Source organism: Channa argus, chromosome 5, assembly GCF_033026475.1.
Source record: "Channa argus isolate prfri chromosome 5, Channa argus male v1.0, whole genome shotgun sequence".
NCBI lineage: Eukaryota > Metazoa > Chordata > Actinopteri > Anabantiformes > Channidae > Channa > Channa argus.
In genome coordinates, this window is record NC_090201.1 from 20,633,225 (window position 1) to 20,654,115 (window position 20,891).

Below are 20,891 nucleotides of genomic sequence, written 5' to 3' on the forward strand. Positions count from 1 at the left end.
ACAACTTTTTCTTTTTAAGTGATATCTGGGTGCAAGATGTATATCTGAACAAGGAGTATGACTGGCAATCAGTTTTATTTTTGAGACTTCTGGGTCAGGGATTAGTTTTCAGTTGAAGGTTTAATTATAGCTGTTCTAGGAGAGGCTCAGGTACCAAAGAAAGTTATTTAAGGTCTTATACAGTAATAATGTGGGGGCCATGTGTTGCAACAAAGCCACCACTAAATACTACATTTGGATAAATATTTGCCCGTCTACGGGTTACGTCACGATGCACGTGGCAACATTTTGATAGAGGTTTCTTCACTACCAGTTTTTCTTTTTTTTATGCAGTCATGAAATAAATCACATTTACTGTGTACGAAATACTTTTAGCTATTGGACCAGTGTATTGTTGAAATGTACATTCATAAGCCGCAATACTGTGTACAGTGCAGTACATTGCCAACCATCTATAGTGCGTATTGCATAAGTTTTATACTGAACTGATTGAACTAGGGTATTATACACATTTTATGAATGCACAATGCTTTATCATCACAAGGTTATACTAACACATAAAGTACTTGTATAGCGTTTTATACCTTGGAAACCACCGGGTTCTAAAAAAGGAAAGCGGCACGATTTCTTGTAAGAAACTTGAAAGAAGATTATAATACTGTGAGAAACTGTGATATTGTTCTTTGAAATCCCAAGTGCACATATTGCACAGAACATTCTCTTTGTTTTCTGTAATTCCCAACACCTTTCTTTTTTCTTTTTTTTTCTTTTTTTTTTACATACACACTTGTACAACCCAAATAGTTATGGACTGGGGATTACCAGTCCGGACTTGTCTTAAGGGATCAACCACAGGGATAAAGCCCTTCTCTGACCAGCCCCTCTAAGTCCACACACAAGAATAACCAGAAAGGGAAAAGGACGGATAACTTGTGGGGATCCATCAGTTTTCAGGAAAGGTAAGATAATATAGTTTCTAATTAAGAATTACCTGAATTACCAAAGGTTTCTAAATAGACCATGGTATGATTTGTTTAATTTTGTACTTTTGCTAATGATCACAAGTCAAATAAATAAATAAATGTGAGTCATTAAAACTTACAGAGAGGAAGTCAGGATTCATTAAAAATATATTAATTTCTATATATAATTGAGGTATTCTGGCCTTGTTAAGGAACATTTTTCTTATTCAGAAAAAAATTTACAGAATCATATTTAAATGTTATGTCAACAGCAAACGAATGGGTACTGAATCTGATTTAATTTGATGCATAATGCATAATAGATCAAAATTAATTGGCATTTACTTTGTTTCTTTGTTTTGTTTTTCCCACTAATAAGCCAGAAACGTAATAGGTTTTCAGCAATGAGCAGCCTAAGCAGCTTCGTCATGGGCATTAAGTGTGCGCTTCAAAACAATGTAGCCCTCTTGTGTCCTCCTCCCTCACAAATGCTTTTCTATTTTTAATAAGAGTATTAACTAAAGATTTCTCATGTGCCCACAGCATTTCAGCAAAACAAGCATCTCTTCTACTAGGCCCTAAGTGAACTATCATTGTGTTATCAAAATGTTTCAGTAAACCAGCACAGTGTTTTTATAAAACCCCATATACACAATTTTAGAATCAGTGAGCTTATAGAAATCACTGTATTTCTATTTTCCAATTCCTTAAAAACTGGATTTGGTAGTTTGGCTTTTCAGTACCTTATAACACTTTTTGTGTTTGGCTGAAGTCCTGCGGGTAACCCACGTCTAATCTTGAAGACAGCATGAATACACAGTTTGTCTACGACTTATTGGGGTAAGAATACTAACGCAACAGTACAGCTGTTCTAAACAATAATATTGCATCTGTACTATGATCTTTAAGCCGACACAAATACACAACACATTTAAAAAATGGAATGGCTGTTTTCTCCTAATTATAATGTTTCCTCTTCTACAGGGAAAATGCTTGGGTGTACATCACTACTACCTTGTTGGTGTTGTGGGTTTTTGTGTGGCTATACAGAGACAGTTTAGAGGTTGAGAACATTGGGGACAAGTATGTCTTTGTCACCGGCTGTGACTCTGGTTTTGGAAACCTGCTGTGCAGGAAGCTTGATCGTAAAGGTTTCCACGTGCTGGCTGGTTGTCTGACAGAAAAGGGAGCTGATGAACTCAAAAGAGTAGCGGGCCCTTATTTGAAGACAGTCCTGCTGGATGTGACTAATCAAGACAGCATCCAGAAAGCCCTGGAATGGACCAAGACGGAGGTTGGGGACAAGGGTGAGAGATGACTTTTATTTTAATAGTGTTATTATTATTTAAATATAAGACGACATCACAGGCCTTATTTCTAACAGTTTGTCTTCTCACTCTGTTTATAATTCGTTGCAGGACTTTGGGGTCTTGTGAACAATGCCGGTCGCTCATTACCCATGGGTCCTACAGAATGGATGAAAGTGGAGGATTTCCACAGCACGATGAAAGTCAACATAAATGGAGTGATTAGCATGACAATGACCTTCTTGCCCCTCATCAAGAAGGCTCATGGCCGCATTGTGAATGTATCTTCAGTGCTGGGTAGAGTGGCTGCAAATGGTGGTGGATACTGCATCTCCAAGTTTGCAGTGGAGTCTTTCTCTGACTGCCTCAGGTACAATTTATCAGTATCATCTCAATAGATAAATACATAAGAGCATACTGTGACATGTTCTATATTACTGTGACCTGTTAAACTAATATGTGAGTTTGTTTTTCAGCAAAATGTTTTGTTATATCCTGAAAAAATATATATATTTTTATTTTATTAGGACAGTCACAAATCACAATCTTTATCAGCAAAAAGGAAAATTTAGTCTGCAGGACTTTATTACTAACCATTTTCAGTATAGAAATATAAAAGACAAACCATAACTCTTATTTTCATCTAACAAATTGCAGTAGTACTCAGAAGTATAGTGATTGACAGCCACACCTTTATGCTAATGAGACCAGATGGTTTCTAAGGTTTTATTTATCTGTCTTTATCTCAGACATTGCATATTGCACAACAAGTACTACTTTGAAATAAGTAACTCTTTATAAAAGCTTCATAAGTGTAAGTAATAGTATCCTGTTACTAATGTTTAATATAATCAGTAAAAAGAACAGTGTTTGAGATGCTAAACAGGTGTTTAGCCCTTTTGGTAATCAGGAAGAACTGTGAATTTCCACTTATAACTACATTATTGGGAAATAGGATTTGTCACAATCTGTCAACCTAGTGATTGTTCCAGTTTCTATCCTGAAAGCACTGGCTATTTATTAGCCATTAAAAAGTCATTAGTCATGATTTTTTACAAGCCGAATCTGTTTAAAGTTTTGTCTCTAATAAGAACCGTGGATGGTACAAGGCTACATAATATGATCTGTGTCCAGGAGAGATGTAAACAACTTTGGAATCAAGGTGTGCATCATTGAGCCGGGGTTCTTTAAGACTCCAGTGACAAACCTCGAGCCCATCGAGAGGGAGCTGCGTCGCCTGTTTAGCGAACTCAGCCCTGAGGTACAAGCCAGCTACGGAGAAAAGTACCTGGAAAAGTGTAAGTGGCAATCCTCATTTCAGTGGACTGTAAACGTGTAACTGATTTATGATTATGATTTTGATTCGTAACTATAATTTGATTGGACATATTCCCAAGAAGCAAAATAATAATAATAATTAGTCACTCATAGATTATAGTGTGAGCCTTTAAGTCCCAGCTAAAAGGTGATTGTTTGCTAATTTTTCTTTTTTCTTTATTTAGAAATAAAATAAATCTATTAAAACATGCATGTAACTCCATTACAGACATCAACGTCCAGCGTTTGATCATGAATGCTGTCTGCGACTCTGACCTCACAAAGGTGACCAGCTGCATGGAGCATGGCTTGACTGCTGCCTACCCCCGTAGCAGATACAGTGCTGGCTGGGATGCCAAGCTTATCTGGATCCCCCTCTCCTACATGCCCTCCTGGGTTGTTGACATTGGCCTTAAGATGGTGCTGCCTCGTCCTGCAAAGAGTGTGTAACTTGTGATGTCTTAAAAGTTGTCAGCCTTATTATATGTCATTTTGATGCAGTGAAGAGGCTAACTGCAAAAATTACATATTTTGCCTTTCAAAGTCTTCTTAACTACGTTGGACACACAATGGCCTGACAGTGCAGTTATAATTAAATGTGCATTACCTGCCATGCAAAGGTATTCTCCTGTGTCTGCTTGATGCTTTTAGACAACATATTAGAAAATAATGAAACTGTACAGTTAAATTTAGTGTATAAATAATATTTTGTTTGTTAGCATTGTCCCTTGTCTTTTAACACTGTTATTTATGTTCCTATGTATTGATGCTGTTAACAATCAGAAGCCAAATAAACAGATATTTATTATCAAGGAAAGGCATTTTTAGCAGCAGCGATAAGCTGTAAGATAAACTCTATATTCCCTTTTTTAACACTTATATATTTTGAAAAGTTAAATAAAATTAGAATAATTTTCAACCTGATATATTGTAGTGCCAAGACTTCTAAGTTATTATTTTCATACAGACCACAAAAGAGCATAAAGGTTTCTTTTTTTTTTTTTACCAGATTTAGTTTTAGCTTGCCTGCTTATAATTAACTTTTCATAGATGCTCATAGTAATTGTCAGTTTGTACTATGCAATATTGAAATGCTGTGACTGCAACACTAGGTTGTGCTATAGAGTTGCACTTTGTGAAGCAATTCTAGCTACAACTATTGTTAAACATTTTTACCGTATTCTATAACAGTAATCATACCGTAAAGCATACTGTGCTCTGGCCACCCAAATAAAAATAAATCTAGAATCTCCCGATTATCAGATAAGTAACACATAGCATGTGGAAGGGGTTGATTTGTGTGTGATTTTATTATAGCAAATAATACTGGCTTATTTAATTAATTGTGCTAAATTATCTGGTAACAAAACACTAAATGAATTCTCATAGAAGATTTGTTTTTTAAAATGATGCAACGATGATTGGTTACTGTATCTGTCAGTCAGGTGACACCTCATCAGGTGGTGTGCCTGTAATTTATTAGAGAGACCTCCACAGCTGCTTTTAAGAGTTCCTTGTAAAATCAGACTTATTCCTCTTTTGATTACTTAATTTTGATTAGCTAGTGGAAATTTGTATTTATATTTTTTTCTAAGTTGTGGGACAGGCTACACATTCAACATGAGACGTTTACGCCCCCATTACCAGGCTTATTTTCGCCTGGATAAGAAAGACAAACCGGTGACTTTTTAGCTCTCTTTATTTAGATTTTCTAGCTTGTACTAGAAATTTTGACTCGCGTCGAACATACTTCTAAACACGTGTAATTGTCGAGGTTTCCTTTCTGGGGCAGAAATGCGCACTCGCTTTTCCCTTCTTCTTCGTCTGTAATTCATGGCGAACAATCGGTTGTCAAAACAACAACTTTTCGACGGTACCTTAAGGCAGCACAGTTGGTGGAAAGTCAGTGACCTCGCAGGAGCCACAGGCGAGTAGGCGTGAAAATAACAGGCAGCGTTGTGCACCTGTGTATCGAGTCCTTCGGCGCCATGCAGTGTCTGAGAGCTCTGCGTCTGCCAAAATCTTTGCAAGTCATCGTCAGAAATGCACAGGCGTTGACACAGAAGCCCTCCATCATCCAGCCGGCATGTTGTCTGAGGACAAGATCCACGGCTGCGTCCCACCGACGACAGTCCACGCACGTGGGTCAATTAAATCTCCACACGTAAGTGTCTCTGTGTGACAAAACTTTGCTGCTGATGGGGTTTGTCATACAGGCTGAATCCATACAGAGTAAATAAGTCTTACCCGATTTATCTGAATTTGTGGATATTTGGACCACACGTTCACCTAAGTTGCAGCCAGCATATTAACTCATTGTATTAATTATATCGACTGATCAGTCCATAAATACTTTTTGATATGAACGGAGACACTGTGGCCATAGGGAACCCCGGCTGATGGCTCTGAAGGTACAACACAGAATGTTCACTGAGGCAAAGAGGGAAGCCCCCAGAGTAACAACTGGGGTCTTCAGGGAATCTCTGGCATGGTTGCGTGGTTATTGGTGTCCATGGCAAAACCCAGAGAGGACTCCTTCATGGAGTCATGACAGACCACAGCGCTATAGTGGGAAAATGTTTGGAAAGTAATGAAACCAGAACCAAATTGTTTGAGAAGACCATGAAAATGCCAATAATTGTCAAAAATTGTGTTTGAATGTCACAGCTGGGTTGCATCATTACGATAGTACACTGTTTATTTTACATTTTCTAGTTCTTATAGGGCAACTTCACAGATTTTCAAGTGTAAATGTACAATAATACTTTTAAACTTTCCTCTGACTTCCCTATATTCAAATATTTTTCTGGTTTTGGCAGAGAAACTCCTCCAGATCACATCACCTGGAAGAGTTTTTCATCGTTAGGGGATCAGATGACGTCATCTGTAGGACCTGTGGAAAAGCAGGTTGATTATACTTACAGCCTACGTAGTATGAGCAACGAGATGACCTAATCTGAACTGAAGGTTCCTCCAAGTGATGGTCATCTGGTCAGCTAGAAGTTGAAAAATATTTGAATATGGGAAATTAAAAGGAAAGCTTAATGGCATCCATTTACATTTACTACCCAAACTAGAATAAAAAAAGCAAGCTCAGTATGAGTGAACGCGTCCGTTGTGTGAAATCGTAAGACTTTCCCCTCTTCATAACTTTACTTTTCACTTTTCACTTCACAGGAATGTGCACTCCCAGCCCCCCAGCTCTGGAGTGGAAAACATGCTTTTCTATACCATCACAGAGGGAAAAGAGCAAGTCCCCATCTCATACTTTATCTCAGTCAGTTTGTAGTAAAAAACAAATCACCATCTGTTTATAGTTTATATAGACACTATATAAACCTTTAGTTTGTGTTTGTAGGCTCTGAAGAGAACTGGCCTTCATCCGTCTGACCCTCGTCTTAAGAACTGCATGGACAAGCTCAGACGAGCTGATAAAGAATCCTCTGGCGAGGTAATGATGGACAAAGACCTTTTCCACAGGTGAGACAGTGGCAGATGGATGGACAAGTAGTTAGTTGCGGCAAGGCAGCATTTTTTTCTATAACACCTTGCAAATACACACTGAAGCAAATCCTCCATCTCCAAGTATATAAAGTAAATAGTACATGTAGTAATACTAATATCCTATTGCAAGAGATAAACAGAAATTACCTAAGACTGTTGTTGATATTTACAATCATAACTAATTCTTTAAATTGACTGACCTAGTAGTCTAAGTCCTCTGTGGTGAAAAAAATCCCTGTTATGTAATGTGTGTCAGCACATGACAGATTTATTTATTGTTATGCCTGTTGCTCAGACCAGTAGCTGACAGCTGTTCCCCACTCAGAGTGAGCTGCCCAAACACACACGTGCAAACACACACACACAAACACACACTGTTTGTATTGCCTTATTAAAATAGCAAAGAATATAAAGTATTTCATATCGACGGGAATTGCCTCTGGGTAACTGTGCGTGTTTTAATTTTTTTCAGGTGTGTTGGTGGAAATATCGTCCTGCTGATCCAGGCTTTCAGAAAGAAATTTATCATTCCCGAGTTTGATGTGTTTGCAGAAAAAATAAATGACATTTACAACACAGTGCAAAAACAAAATGATGGGAAGGTACATATGTGTCTTGTGGTCTGGCCATTCTCTGAAAATGGAAAAGCTATCATGTAAATTGTAAATTTTATGGTAGGTTTGTTTGAATAACACAGATTGTAGAACTATATAAGACATGCACACATGTTGTTGTATTTTTTCTTACACAAATTTGCTATCATGTTCTATTTATAGTGTATATAAGATGAACATTTGACTCGCTCTTCTTTACATTGCCAGCATCTTCTCTGTTTGAGTGCTTTTATTTGTGACATTAATTCTTAAACTGATGGATTTGACTCTGTTATCGTGTTTCCGTCCTGTATTCCTGCTGCAGGTTGCAGACTACATCCCTCAGCTGGCCAAGTTTAGCCCAGAGCTTTGGGGCGTGTCTTTGTGTACAGTGGATGGCCAGAGGTAAACACTGCACATCTTACACAATTAATCTCAGCACAAGGTTCATACAGTGGCTGCTCTGTGGGTATACCCTCGTCTTCCTCGGCTGTCATTATTAAGTTGCCTAAAGTTCAGTTCTTCGGAATGTTGAGGACGACTGATATGATTGAAAGCTCCAGAACAGCTGGTTCTGGTTGGTGAGGTGGTCTAGTGTTTTCAATAATAAACGTTGAATCAACTGATCACGATTATTTCTGTCATTTAGCCTGTATTTGGCAAAGTAAAGAAAGAGACGGGAAATGGGCAGAGGGGTGAAAACCTTATTTTCCCGATTTATTTGGTGATAAATCTCGATTCTGTCGTCTTCCTCCAGACACTCAGTAGGTGACACCAAGCAGCCCTTCTGCCTGCAATCTTGTGTGAAGCCTCTGCAGTACGCCATCGCCGTCCACCAGACAGGAACAGACGAGGTTCATCGCTATGTAGGCATGGAGCCGAGTGGACTCAAATTTAACGTGCTCTCACTTGATGATGAAGGTGTGTCATCAGCATGATGTTGTATTAGAATAAATTACATTACCATACAATCAGAGGGAAGAAATAACACTTGAATTAATTTAGTAATTTAGTTTTTTGCTGGATCAGATTGTTTACTTCTTGTTAATTACATTAAATGACTGCTACCGTGACATGTTTCTTGGGTAATTACACGTAAAACATAGATTATTTATCCGACTATTAATAATTTAAAGGTCAGGTCAGTCCCTCTTGTATAAGGAAATCAAATAATTATGTAGACTTTAGAGCTGAAATTATCATTTGCTCAAGTATTTAACACAAAATAAAGAGGCAACTATTAGTGGATATTAGATTTGTCTGAATCATTTTGAACCTAAAATGTCAAACATTTGCTATTTCCAACTTCTTAAAGAGCAGGATTTGCTTCATAGTAAATATTTGGCTAGAGACAAATTGTTTTGTGTGTTTTTAACGTCTGCATGTTTCACACACATTACAGACAGATGTTTTAGTTTACTCCATGACTACGTGGATTTTTCTGTATTTATTAGCATTTGGCAAATTCTTTTATGTACTGCACATGATAGATAGGGAAAATGAACCACAGGAACCAGGGGCAACTGTGGCGCAAGGAGGTAAAACGGCCATCCACCAACCTCACAGTTGTTGGTTCGATCCCAGCTCACATGTCACATGTCAAAGTGTCCTTGAGCAGGACACTGAACCCCAGCTTAGTTGCAAACCCCTTGAGTGTGAATGGGTGAATACGTAGCAGTGTAAAGCGCTTTTGAGTACCAATAGGTAGAAAAGCGCTGTATAAATGCAGATTTATTGTAGCTAGCTGGTATCAAAACATCGAAATTATTTAGAGAATTATTTACCATTTATTGTCTGATTAAAGTTAATAAAACACTGTTTTTACAAAGTTCTTTAAACTTTTCATCAAAATTGTACCTGATCTTTCTTCGCTTCTGCCAGATAAGCCCCACAACCCCATGGTGAATCCTGGAGCTATAGTAATCAGTTCTCTAATCAAGGTAAAGAGATGCACATGTAGCCTTGTTTTAGTTTTGTTTTTCAGCTAAACACAGTGACATTGCCTCTGGTTATGGAATTTGTGGAATACTTGTACATTTGTTTTGTTATTCCACATATGAAAACTTCTAAACCGTGTTTTAAGACTGTTACGTAGTCATTTATTCACTAACAGATTGCCGAACAGGCCTATGATAGAGCTTATGTACAATGAAAAGCAAATGCAAATAGATAAAAATTATCTCAAAGACACAAAAACATGACAAAAGTAGACACAGAGGATAACCAAATACAGAAATGTGCCAAATAAAAAATACAAAATGACAAAAATGACAAAAATAGTTAAGAATAGACATACTGAAGAATAGACATGACGACCAAAAATATACAAAATAAGTATTAAAACGTGACAAACAACCCTAAAACAACTACAAAACTATAAACCAAAACTCCCAAATAAAGAAGAAACAATAAAAAAGGTCCTGTGCAAGGAGGATAATGATAATAATAAAGATAATGAATGGATGGATAGGTAATAATAATAATGACAAGTAAAATGAATATAAATAACATGACTGCTTCATTTGTTGTCTTTTTCTCTCTTTCAGTCTGGGAGTCCTATATAAATGGGGTGGGGGCCTATTACATGTCTTTGTTTTCTCATAATCCGTTCGTGCATCCCTTGACAGTGTCAGTAAATAAGTTTTAAAGATGATCTCACTTTGCATCTCAATTTTTAATGCTTTGAAACTACAACATCACCAGCTATTCAAAACCAGCAATCACTGTTTTATCGACTGGAACAGTTGCAAATGGCTCTGAATGGGGTAATATTTTGAAGTTAACACGGCAAGTTATAGAGTCTGTTGATGCGACGATGATACAGCTTAAAGGAAATTTCATGAAGTAGCAGAAGCAAGATCTCAATTAAACTAATGTGTAAAATATGTACAGAACTCCTCAGCTGGATGGTACTGCTCTTTTACTTCTTTGGCATTATTCAAAGTTTATATATTTGAAACAAAACACAAACAACACAAAACCAGTATGACATTTTGTGACAGTTGTGTGCAACCCTCTTTTGTGACATATCCCCTGAACTCTCTCTGTGAGCTCTGAGGTTTATGACCACTGATCACACCTTTTCAATTGCTCTACCTATTGAAAATAGGATAGGAAAATAGGAAGATTATGCAATCAGTGATACATTCACGCATTGTTTCACACTGTGTTATTAGTCGTGCTAACGTCATATGTGTTGATCACAAATGTAGGAACTGAATGAGTGTGGTAATTACAATCAGCATATTTTTACACAAGCAAATGACTCCTGCTTTGTTTTCAGCCTCATTCAAATAAGGCAGAGAAGTTTGACTATGTAAGTAGCATGCCTCACATTTTCCCCGACGAATATTAAACCGTGCCTCAATTATCATAGTAGGCACAGAGATGCTGCAGTGCACGTAAATTGTGTCTTTGTGTTTCTTTAGGTTATGGACTTCATAAAAGAGATGGCAGGCCAGGAATATGTAGGATTCAGCAATGCCACGTAAGTGTACTGTCAAATCATTTAGATGTATTTGATTGTTGTTTGTCACAAACCTAAGGTCCAAGACAGTGTTAGGCAGATTGACTGTCGGCTGCCCTACTGCATTATTGATGCTTCCGTGTTGAACCTTCTGCTTCTGGGTCTCAGGTTCCAGTCAGAAAAAGAAACCGGCGACAGAAATTTTGCCATCGGATACTATATGAAAGAGAAGAAGGTCAGTAACAGATGCTTTCTTACATTGCTAAAATATGTGAGAATATACCCAACGACTGTTGTGCTAACGTGTGTATCTTAAAGAGTTGACACTTTTAAATAGTGTTTTAACAAACTAAGATTTTTCCTTATCTGGCAAAAACCTCAGAAAGACATTTCTTAAAGGTCACATCTTTAAATGTTTCTGTCCAAACAACAGGCTAAAAGCAAAAGATGCTCAGTGTATAGTAGACAATAATTACCTAAGAGATTGTGTGATTATCAAAATAGTTTATTTAGTATCTGTCAGTTGAATAATAGATAAATTGTTTTAACTCTATGTAAAAATATCTTGATACAATGGCAAGGAATAGTCGGTTACATTTTAGGAAACGAGATATTGTCTGGTACAAATATTTTGAAAACACCATTGTTTTCAAAAGCAATAAAAGCTAAACTATAAAAGGTTTTAATTGAAATATACATCATAATAAACAATTTTCTCTTGCCAAAGAATTTAATAACGTTTCATTGTTTAAGGCAAATAAAAGTAATCATCTGTTTTTATTACTAGCGGAAGTATTTTGGTCCAACTGTCTCTGAGGCCACTTACTGTAAAACATCTTATGAAGTGTCATGTTATTATTATTATTATTATTATTGTGTGTCTGTGTTTTCTGGTTGGAATATCATAGTGTGTTGGAGAGCATACTGTATGTTAGTCAGTCTAATAGTCATGACGATTATGTTCCTTTTACTAGTGTTTTCCAAGAGGAGCAGATATGATTGATGCATTAGACTTCTACTTCCAGGTAAATTCTCTGTTATAAGTAGAAGAGTTCATGGAGATTAATTTTGTTTCGCCTTTTTTGCCTTTTGTTTCACTGCGTGGATCTTGACGTTAATTTAACTGAAATGGAAACGACTGATTTTTTTCTTCTGCTTCTACTGTAGCTTTGCTCTATTGAGGTGACATGTGAATCGGGAAGCATCATGGCCGCCACTCTGGCCAACGGGGGGATTTGTCCAATAACAGGTTGCCGTGTCCTGAGTGCAGAGGCAGTGCGAAACACTCTGAGTCTCATGCACTCGTGTGGCATGTACGACTTTTCTGGCGAGATGGCTTTTCATGTGAGTAACACCAGTAGGTGACTGTACCATTACGCCACACCTCTAACACAACATCAGTGCCATTTTCCGGGTTTGGTGTAATCACATCAAACTTCTTTGTATCTCCTTTATCAGGTGGGCCTTCCTGCCAAATCTGGGGTGTCTGGTGCAATACTGCTAGTGATCCCCAACGTCATGGGAGTGATGTGTTGGTCTCCTCCCCTGGACAGAGTTGGAAACAGTGTTCGTGGAATTCACTTCTGTCAGGCAAGAGCAAGACCTGCAGTTACACTCATTTATTTACACTCTGTCTTTTGTGACTTTCCACTTAAACAGTTTTGGATTTAAAAAATAAATAAAACATTGAATGCAACTACTTTGTGCACACTTTTAAGAGACTTTGTTTATCAGACGGGGCCAAAGTCTAAAATCTCTTGCACTGTAGCTCCATTTGTTAACGATCGCAGTGATGTTGTCTATGTAGTAACCATATGAATTATCAAGTAAGTAAACAGTGGAACAGTGTTGCTGTCCTACATGTTAAAGAACCTGAAAATAAGTAGGTCACAGTGAATATTTTAGCTCCTGTAACTGATTTTAGAAATCAGCATTTTGCAATGTAGTTGTTGGGTTTAAATATTTGGTCGGATTAGCAACTGCCTACTAATTTTTTCTCTTAAGCAACAGGGAATGAGTTTTCTTCATTAGCTAAACGCTGTATCTTCTTAGGAGCTTGTGTCACTGTTCAATTTCCACAATTATGACAACTTGAGGCACTTTGTGAAGAAGCAGGATCCTCGCAGGCTGAATGGGGATGACAGGGTGAGTTGCTTTTTCAGTTTGTTCCTTTGCGTTGTTAAATGTTTTGTACTTCTGTGCTTATATTGTCTACCTGTATTTGCAGAACAAGTCAGTTTTCAACCTAATGTTTGCTGCCCACAGTGGAGATGTGTCAGCTCTGAGGAGGTACATCACCACCAACCCTGGTTATTGTTTGTCAGTTGTTTATTACAATTAACAAAACCCAAATAGGTGGATGACAAATTAAATGAATAATGACCTTACAGTTTTATGCTGCTTGCTTGAGACATTTTGAAAGATAAACAAAAAAGGATAAACGAAAAAATATTCCTTCATTTTAATTGAGCATGCTGCAACACACTTAAATCTATCTCCCACTTCTATCCTGTCGGGTGAGATGTGATGACTGTGAAGATATACATTCATTTATTCACAAACTTTCACACTCCATATTAATATTTATTTGTCACCTGTTTGTAGATTAACTGGAGGCAGTGCATACAGTGCAGCACAAATGCTCACACAGATGTTTATTTCTATATTAAAACAACCAGTATGACCAGTAAAAAAATGTACATTTGTATTTATTTCCTCCATAAATATACATCACTGAAAGCACTGCTACAACATGTATTTTTATTCTGTATTTATATTACTCAAAGATGAATTTGATAAGTATATTTCTTTTTTAAGGATGAAAAGTACTGGTGGACTGAACCTTTACTTTTTCTTTCAGGTTTGCTCTGTCATCCATGGACATGGATCTGAAAGACTATGATTGTCGAACTGCACTACATGTCGCTGCAGCAGAGGGTGAGCCCCAAAGTATTGTGGGGGGCTCAATATTATCAAAAAACAGAGGAAACAGCAGCATTTTTTTGTGTAGACTGTGCAGGAATATCATCTGTTTAGAAAAGTAGAAATGGTCAGAAACCACCAGAATTCTGAGAGATTGTGCTATTTTCCATAAGCCGTTTTGTTCTTTTATGCGAAATGAATGGAAAATGAGACAACCTCACAAATCTGTCACTAAGCATGTCCAACATGTAGAAGTTGCATATTTTAGTTTTGCTTTTAATAAAGACATTTTCACATAGATGAAATGACCAGTGACAGATCTAAACTTGGCTCCAGTTCTGACTCAGTAGAATGAGAATGTTTATTGAGGGACCACGGGAAAAGATTTAGAATTGGAAAATTATACCCTGTTGATGAGTGCAGCTTCAGATAGAAGTAGAGTCACTCGGTGGTGTTGCAGACAGCCAGTAGAGGAAAAGTGAACTTTACAGTCGGCCTGCCTCGGTTGATAATGTGGTGATGGGAGGTGTGTTGCAAAATTGTCGAACTAAAAATAATAATAAGGCTCAAAGATCATATTGGCCAGATGTAGAGAAGAAAGAAAGAAATGAAAGTGAAATTGACAGTGTGGAGAAGAGACAGAGTGGATTTAGGAAGATTTCCCATATTTACTGAAATTTAGACTTATTATATGTTTTTCTTGCATCGTATAAGAAATAACATACATTAATCTGCCACAGCTTAATTAATTAATACCAGCTGGGAGTCTTGATGTTATGGTGGTTTGGGTCAGTATGGGAAAGATTTAATGCTGGTTAGCGTCACACTGTATACCGACACAAAAATACCCTGCCATTTAAAACCTTGTTTTGTTTTGTCCTTGTAGTGTCTGTACTATAAAAATGAAAGTACTGCATTAAGGTAGATTTAATACAACTAACTCAATATATCTCTTTGGAGAAGGTCTGAGTTCCAGTAAGTTTCTAGTTTTCTATGTAGTGAAATTAGGTTTCTTCAGGATTTGTTCAAATGTTTCTAAAAAACATCACAGGTTTTTCATCTGTTTCATCTGCTTTTCCTTTGTGCTGTGGTGTTGTTGCAGAATTGTTATCAATGGCAGATTTTGGTATCAAAGTCATCATTTTTTTGTTGTGACAACACTATGCTGCTCATTACTGACACGTATCAGAGCATGTATCACAGCCTGCCGTATATGAGGCTGTGTAGGCACAAACCAGTCACAGTGACCATGAGGGTGACTGTCCATCAGGGGATTTTAATGTTGTAGCTGACCGGTGTTTGTTCCTATCGTTAATGTCCTGTCTATTGATCATTTGATCACATGGCTCAACATTTTGTGTGTGTGTGTATTTAAGTGTATTATCTGGAAGAAAGATTTGACATTTCCTGTTTATCTGTGACTGACTGAATTCTTAATGATTGTTAATTATTTTTGTTTAGAGGCCCACAGCTGTAATTAGTACTAAGTTAGTTTTCCCTTCATTTGTTTTCATGATGAACTATAGAGATTCACTACCTCTGGCTCACATTACACAAAACCACTAATGAAGTTGAGCTCACACACAGAGCACCATATGGTTAATTATTTGTCTTTTGCTGTGGTTTAAGTTTATTCAAAGTACAGATTTAATGCTCCACTGCACAGTCGTCAACAGCAACATTTTTCAAAAAAGACGCTTGTAAGCAAGTTGTTTATTTACAAGATAAAAATGGGATTAATAACTGTTTTCTACTAAACAAAAAAGTCAGAGGATTGCAATCCTAAATCTGATTCAGAGTTGAATTGTGTCTCGAGGTAGTTATCATTCATCGGTGTTCGTTCATTCAGTTTTTATTTTTAGCAGGTTTATGTGCTGGTTAGAGAACATTGTTTTTCATCCACAATTTTTCCTGCTACTAGCTAAACTTGAAAATAATGAATAGCTTTATGTTTTTGGGTGGCAGTAATTTAATGGCTGTTGTTGCTACTTTGCTTTGGGAAAAACTGCATTTTCAGACAAAGGTTTTCTGTGATGGGAAAGTTTTAAAGTGTCGTGTTCTCTGTTTATTTTCAGGTCACATAGATGTTGTCAAGTTTCTAACTGAAACCTGCAAAGTGAATCCATTCGTAGAAGACAGGTGAGACTGGTATCTGTAACTTTGTTTGTATCTCTTTGCATTAATTCCTCATTAGGCCAAAATAGTTTGGATTATTTTATTTGGATTATAGATGGAAAATAATCCAAATATAGATAGACGATATAGACAAATATAAATATATTTCGAGCTTGTGACTTCTAATATCAGTGGGAGATGCTTGATTTGTTAAAAATGATTCAACAATAGAGAAACATCATGTAACATGTTAAGTTCTCTCCCTATTGTGACCTTTACTTGTTGCTGTGCAGGTGGGGGAACTTACCGGTCAACGATGCCATGCAGTTCGGACATGAAGAGGTAGTGAAGGTGTTGAAAGAGTACCAGCAGGGCTGCAGCCAGCAGGAAACGCAGCACGGTGATGGTGCGCATTCCCCAAAGCTGGACACCATCGACGGCATGGTGTGATGTATTGTAAACACACTTCCCGAACTGTAATGTGTCAGGTTGTTTGTGCAACCAGTGAAGGTTGGAAATATGAGAGTGCATTTGCCACATGGAGTGCATAACAAAGAACCAAATGATCTACGTCCTTTGTGGAGGCCAGTTGACTGTGTGAACTGAAAAATGGAACTAAGCAAACAAATTCTTGTAGCAGCAAAGGAAAAGAGTCATTTGGTGTAACGAAAAAGTTTGAAACTAGACAGAAAAGACACACAATAAGAGTGTGAGTAGTAAAATAATAAAACAGAGCAAAAAATAGCAATACAGTACAGTTATTTTAGAAACGCAGTATGCTGCCTTATGGTAAAGGTAGCCTGCGCACGTATGTTTTGATCAGATCCATGTATTTTTATTTGCAGTAGATTGTCACAATGTTCTTCACAATCCACAGGCTCTGAAAAGAGAGAAATTTACAATTACAGTGGTTCTTATAGTTTTAAAATGTACTTAGCATTTTTACTGTTGTTTTTACTGTCTCCATTACATATGTAAAACTATCTGAGTGGATGCAAAAGCTCATAAACTGTATGATGACAGTTTTTATGGTTCCATTGACATAAATGTGGGATAAATTGTGTATGTTTTGCTCTTTACATTTTCAGCTTTTAATAAAATTTAAGCTGTGGCTACAATAGAGAAAACTGTCACGACGAGATCATTCGAACTGACTCTCCCCTCCTCATCAAGTTTATCAGATTTGACATATTGTCCCTTTACTAACCTGCTCGATGCACTGTAGCTAATACAGGCTGTGATGCCAGTGCAGGTACCTCCGGTTTCTTTATGCACCCACCAGATGGCACTGTGCCCCTACCAAATAAATGTCTGTACCTCTGTGGACCCACAGTGTCTGTTGTGTTGGACACAGATCCCTGCAGGAAAGGAACTGTGAACTCTTACTGAGCAGAAAAAATCTTATATAAGACTGAGCTGACATCCAGAGAGACTGCTGCCACCTGGACAGAGAGTGGTGGTCCCGAGAGGCAGCAGGACGTTCTGCTCTAGCTTCACAGACGATGTTCTACTACTGTAGCTAACAAGAAGCATGCTTTAAACCGTGTTTCTCATCTACATACATTGTTTGTCTTGCTGTGCAAATATGAATCATATACATGTCTGGAAAGGCCATGTAGTTTACTGGATTGTGAGGCCATCTGGCCCCTTTTAATGATTAAAGAAAAAAATCTACTATCCATTGCCTCATTGATTATGTGGGTCTGGGAGGGAACAGATAGCGTGCCGATTGATGTTATGTTTTCTGAAATCATTCAATGCTTTTGACCATTTACTCTCAATAACCACCTTGTGTAAGCTCGGGGTTCATGTAGCCTTAAGGAAGACAGCTAGAGTGATTGCTTTTTAGTCACTTTCCAAAATAATGGCAGTCTGGGATCCAGCATTCTTCCCGGACAAAATAAATTGGCCCTCTTTATCACCGTGGCCAACAGACGGCGTACATTTGTAGATGGTTTGGACCTGTTGGCATTTAGGATGTTTAATTAGGCCATGACAAAAAGACAGGAAAGATTACCTTAATGAGTTAAGAGTTAGAATTGGAATAAAAGTTAGCTTTGTCATTTAGCTGGAGAGTGAGAAAAAACAAGGCTGAAAATACCCAAAGAGTAGATATAATTTATGTGGTTATGTTGGCTTTTGAAGATTGATGCTAATAGCAGTGAGGCTCTGTTAATGGCTATGTCTGCTGGTCAGTCAGTCCATCACTCAAGCTCACACTGAAATATTTTAAATGTTGGATGAGCTGCCCTGAAACGTTTTAGACATATTTATTTTCTTCCCTGCTGAATTGTAATAATGTTAATGGTAACCTAACTTTTCATCTCAGGCCAAAACATTGTGGTCTGTGCAAAACTATTGACACTGGAAATGAGTCTGAACACAAAGTAAACCTAATACACATTATACCTGCAAAACAACATTTGCATATTGGCGTGTTAGGTTAATGTTGGCATTACTGCTGTGCCTAAGAGCTACTTCAATGAGTTAGGTGCCTGGCCTTGTTATATAAAGTAGCTGATGCTTTCTGCTGGTAATGAAATTGACTATTTTCTATGAATAATTTACGGAAAGGTTTTTCTAAGAAATTTGAAGACCTCCACTTACTTGCCAATTACTGCAGGTAATCAACCAGGACATTTTCCAACAAAATGCCAGCTTCCCACCCTGGATGATTTAATCTGCTGCTTTGGAGGTGTGTACTGTCATTCAGCAGAGGTTTTTGAGAGACATAATCTTTGTGGGAATTTGTGGGCAAACCTGTGGAGATCCAAAGCTAAGCCTACTGTATTGTACCGGTATCACAATAAAGACATTTATGAGAGGACGTTTGACAATATTCAAAGTAACGTACCCCTCACAGTGTGTTAAATTGAGAGATGAACATTTTAATCACAAGAATATGATTAATCAGGGAGCAAAATGATGAATGGATTGTAATTAGTCCTACAAGTCAACTGTTTCTTATTAGAGTAGCGAACCAAGACATATTACGGATGCGCTGACCTTTAGATTTATTTCTACCAGCTGAGAAGGTAGTTAGAAATGTTGGTACCTATTTCGCGCTGATTAATTCATGTAATAACCAGTAATTTGTTTCACAGTCCTGACTGGATATCTCAAAATAATGTGCTGAGATGATTAAATGTTTGAAAATCTTTTGAAGGTTTACACATCTCTGACAACGGTTTTTTTAGACATTAGTTTTAAGACATGGTGTAGGCGGCTTAACTTGACTTATCAATATTTAAAATACAATGTAATTGTTGTGTTATTGCAGCTAAATACCAATCACTATTTTCTCTCTGAGCATTTCAATGCAATTTTGTGAAACAAAGCTTAGATTTTGCTCGATTATTATTAATTATTACTCAAACAGCTGTTTTGAGCAAACTACCTGCCCACTATCTTAAAACATTTTTTTTACTTATTCTCATCTTGTTACCCTGTTATTCCCCCTAATTTGCTTATTGTTATCAAGTAACAACAAATATGTATCCATAGGTTCTATGGACCTTCACCATGCGGTGGAATGATGGACCCTAAGACTATATTCACTCTCAGTCAGTATTTTTTTCTTTTTTTTTGTTTTATATACTGACTAGACACAAATAATTTGGAATGCTGTAGAATTTATGCATGCTTCATTGTAAGGCAGTGTAAAAACCTGTGCAGTGTTAAACTACTGGTTCACTACTAGCTGTTCTTTTCCCTACAGCCCAGATGTTTTCAATCTCACACTTATCTACCAGTCAAGGCTATAATTAGGCTTTCACAGGTCTTGAAAGTTTTTGTTTGTTTTTTCTTTTGACAAGTGTTTTACCATGTTTGACATCTATTTCCTACAGTTACCAGTGTGGTGAAATGTTTTTATAACTTCCAATGAACTAAAAAAATCACATTATTTGTAGCCCACTGATTTATGATCATTGATTACACATAAAGTACTGTAGTCTACGTCTAAGGCCACCATTAGATTTATCATTTTAGCAATGCTATGTTACCATATGTATTTATTTCACAATCTGTTGACTATAATACAACTAGAAAATATATGGAATATGTGCACAGTGTTAAAAGCACAAAAACAGCTTATATAGGCTAAACAAGTATTTAACAAGTATACAATGTGACCTTCCTTTAGTATGTTCTGAACTCTCTTGGTTCAGAAATAGAAGCTGGAGACCTAGAAGATTTCTTGGAGATTACTTCTGTGTGAGGCTGAAAGACATCCACAAAAGACGTGACTCGGCATCTGGCGCCTTCATCTGGACACCAAGTTGATCCTTCCACAGTCTGCAGAAGCTTGATCAGGTATGGCCTTTGTGGGACAGCAACCTAAAAATCACATTTTTAGAAGAGAAACAGGGTAAAACGATTGGAGTGAAGATCTGTGGAAAAGAGTATTACTGAGAGATCAATTATTGTTTGAAATGTTCAATCGCAATTTCAAATGTAGATGGAAGAGTGTTGCACCCTTTGGTGAAACACAATGGTCATGGTCTGTACAGACATGTTTTTAAAGAATTATGATATCATACCACTCTAGAAAGTGTTTGATTGGGAACAGTTCTATTTTTCATTATGGCAATCATCCCAAGCACAAACATTTAATAAAACACTGAAAGTCATGGAGCGCCTCCATACAGTCCAAAATTGAATACCATAGAGGCAGTATGGGAGCACCTGGACAGATAAAGACATT

The 20,891-nt window shown here is 37.2% G+C and overlaps 2 protein-coding genes across 3 annotated transcripts; both read left to right on the forward strand.

The window, feature by feature from the left end:
• The first annotated feature begins 82 nt into the window (after window positions 1-82).
• On the forward strand, window positions 83-4,369 carry rdh5 (retinol dehydrogenase 5 (11-cis/9-cis)). Its single transcript, XM_067505451.1, has 6 exons — window positions 83-959; window positions 1,735-1,802; window positions 1,947-2,269; window positions 2,381-2,639; window positions 3,404-3,567; window positions 3,816-4,369. Exons 2-6 carry the CDS (start codon window positions 1,771-1,773, stop codon window positions 4,034-4,036), a joined length of 999 nt encoding a protein of 332 aa, XP_067361552.1. The 5' UTR covers window positions 83-959; window positions 1,735-1,770; the 3' UTR covers window positions 4,037-4,369.
• Window positions 4,370-5,073: 704 nt separating this feature from the next.
• Window positions 5,074-16,934, forward strand: gls2b (glutaminase 2b (liver, mitochondrial)). 2 transcript variants are annotated; one of them, XM_067505447.1, is made up of 18 exons: window positions 5,074-5,750; window positions 6,764-6,863; window positions 6,945-7,066; window positions 7,563-7,692; window positions 8,009-8,088; window positions 8,441-8,604; window positions 9,565-9,623; window positions 10,967-10,999; window positions 11,112-11,170; window positions 11,318-11,384; window positions 12,124-12,174; window positions 12,317-12,493; window positions 12,608-12,739; window positions 13,202-13,294; window positions 13,377-13,438; window positions 14,010-14,086; window positions 16,147-16,210; window positions 16,480-16,934. In XM_067505447.1, exons 1-18 carry the CDS (start codon window positions 5,575-5,577, stop codon window positions 16,634-16,636), a joined length of 1,803 nt encoding a protein of 600 aa, XP_067361548.1. In that variant the 5' UTR covers window positions 5,074-5,574; the 3' UTR covers window positions 16,637-16,934. The 2 variants fall into 2 exon arrangements, with proteins under 2 accessions (XP_067361548.1, XP_067361550.1); XM_067505449.1 differs by lacking the exons at window positions 5,074-5,750; window positions 6,764-6,863; window positions 6,945-7,066; ... (1 more) ...; window positions 8,009-8,088; window positions 9,565-9,623 and having other exon boundaries at window positions 8,461-8,604.
• Window positions 16,935-20,891: the final 3,957 nt, after the last annotated feature.

Excerpts from the sequence above, each read along its gene's own strand:
- rdh5 (XM_067505451.1), top strand. The coding sequence starts at position 1,771 with ATGAATACACAGTTTGTCTACGACTTATTGGG. Across the intron at positions 1,803-1,946 it reads TTTGTCTACGACTTATTGGG|GGAAAATGCTTGGGTGTACA; the intron begins GTAAGAATACTA and ends CCTCTTCTACAG. Across the intron at positions 3,568-3,815 it reads AGAAAAGTACCTGGAAAAGT|ACATCAACGTCCAGCGTTTG; the intron begins GTAAGTGGCAAT and ends ACTCCATTACAG.
- gls2b (XM_067505447.1), top strand. The coding sequence starts at position 5,575 with ATGCAGTGTCTGAGAGCTCTGCGTCTGCCAAAATCTTTGCAAGTCATC. Across the intron at positions 8,089-8,440 it reads TGTACAGTGGATGGCCAGAG|ACACTCAGTAGGTGACACCA; the intron begins GTAAACACTGCA and ends GTCTTCCTCCAG. Across the intron at positions 11,000-11,111 it reads AGGCAGAGAAGTTTGACTAT|GTTATGGACTTCATAAAAGA; the intron begins GTAAGTAGCATG and ends GTGTTTCTTTAG.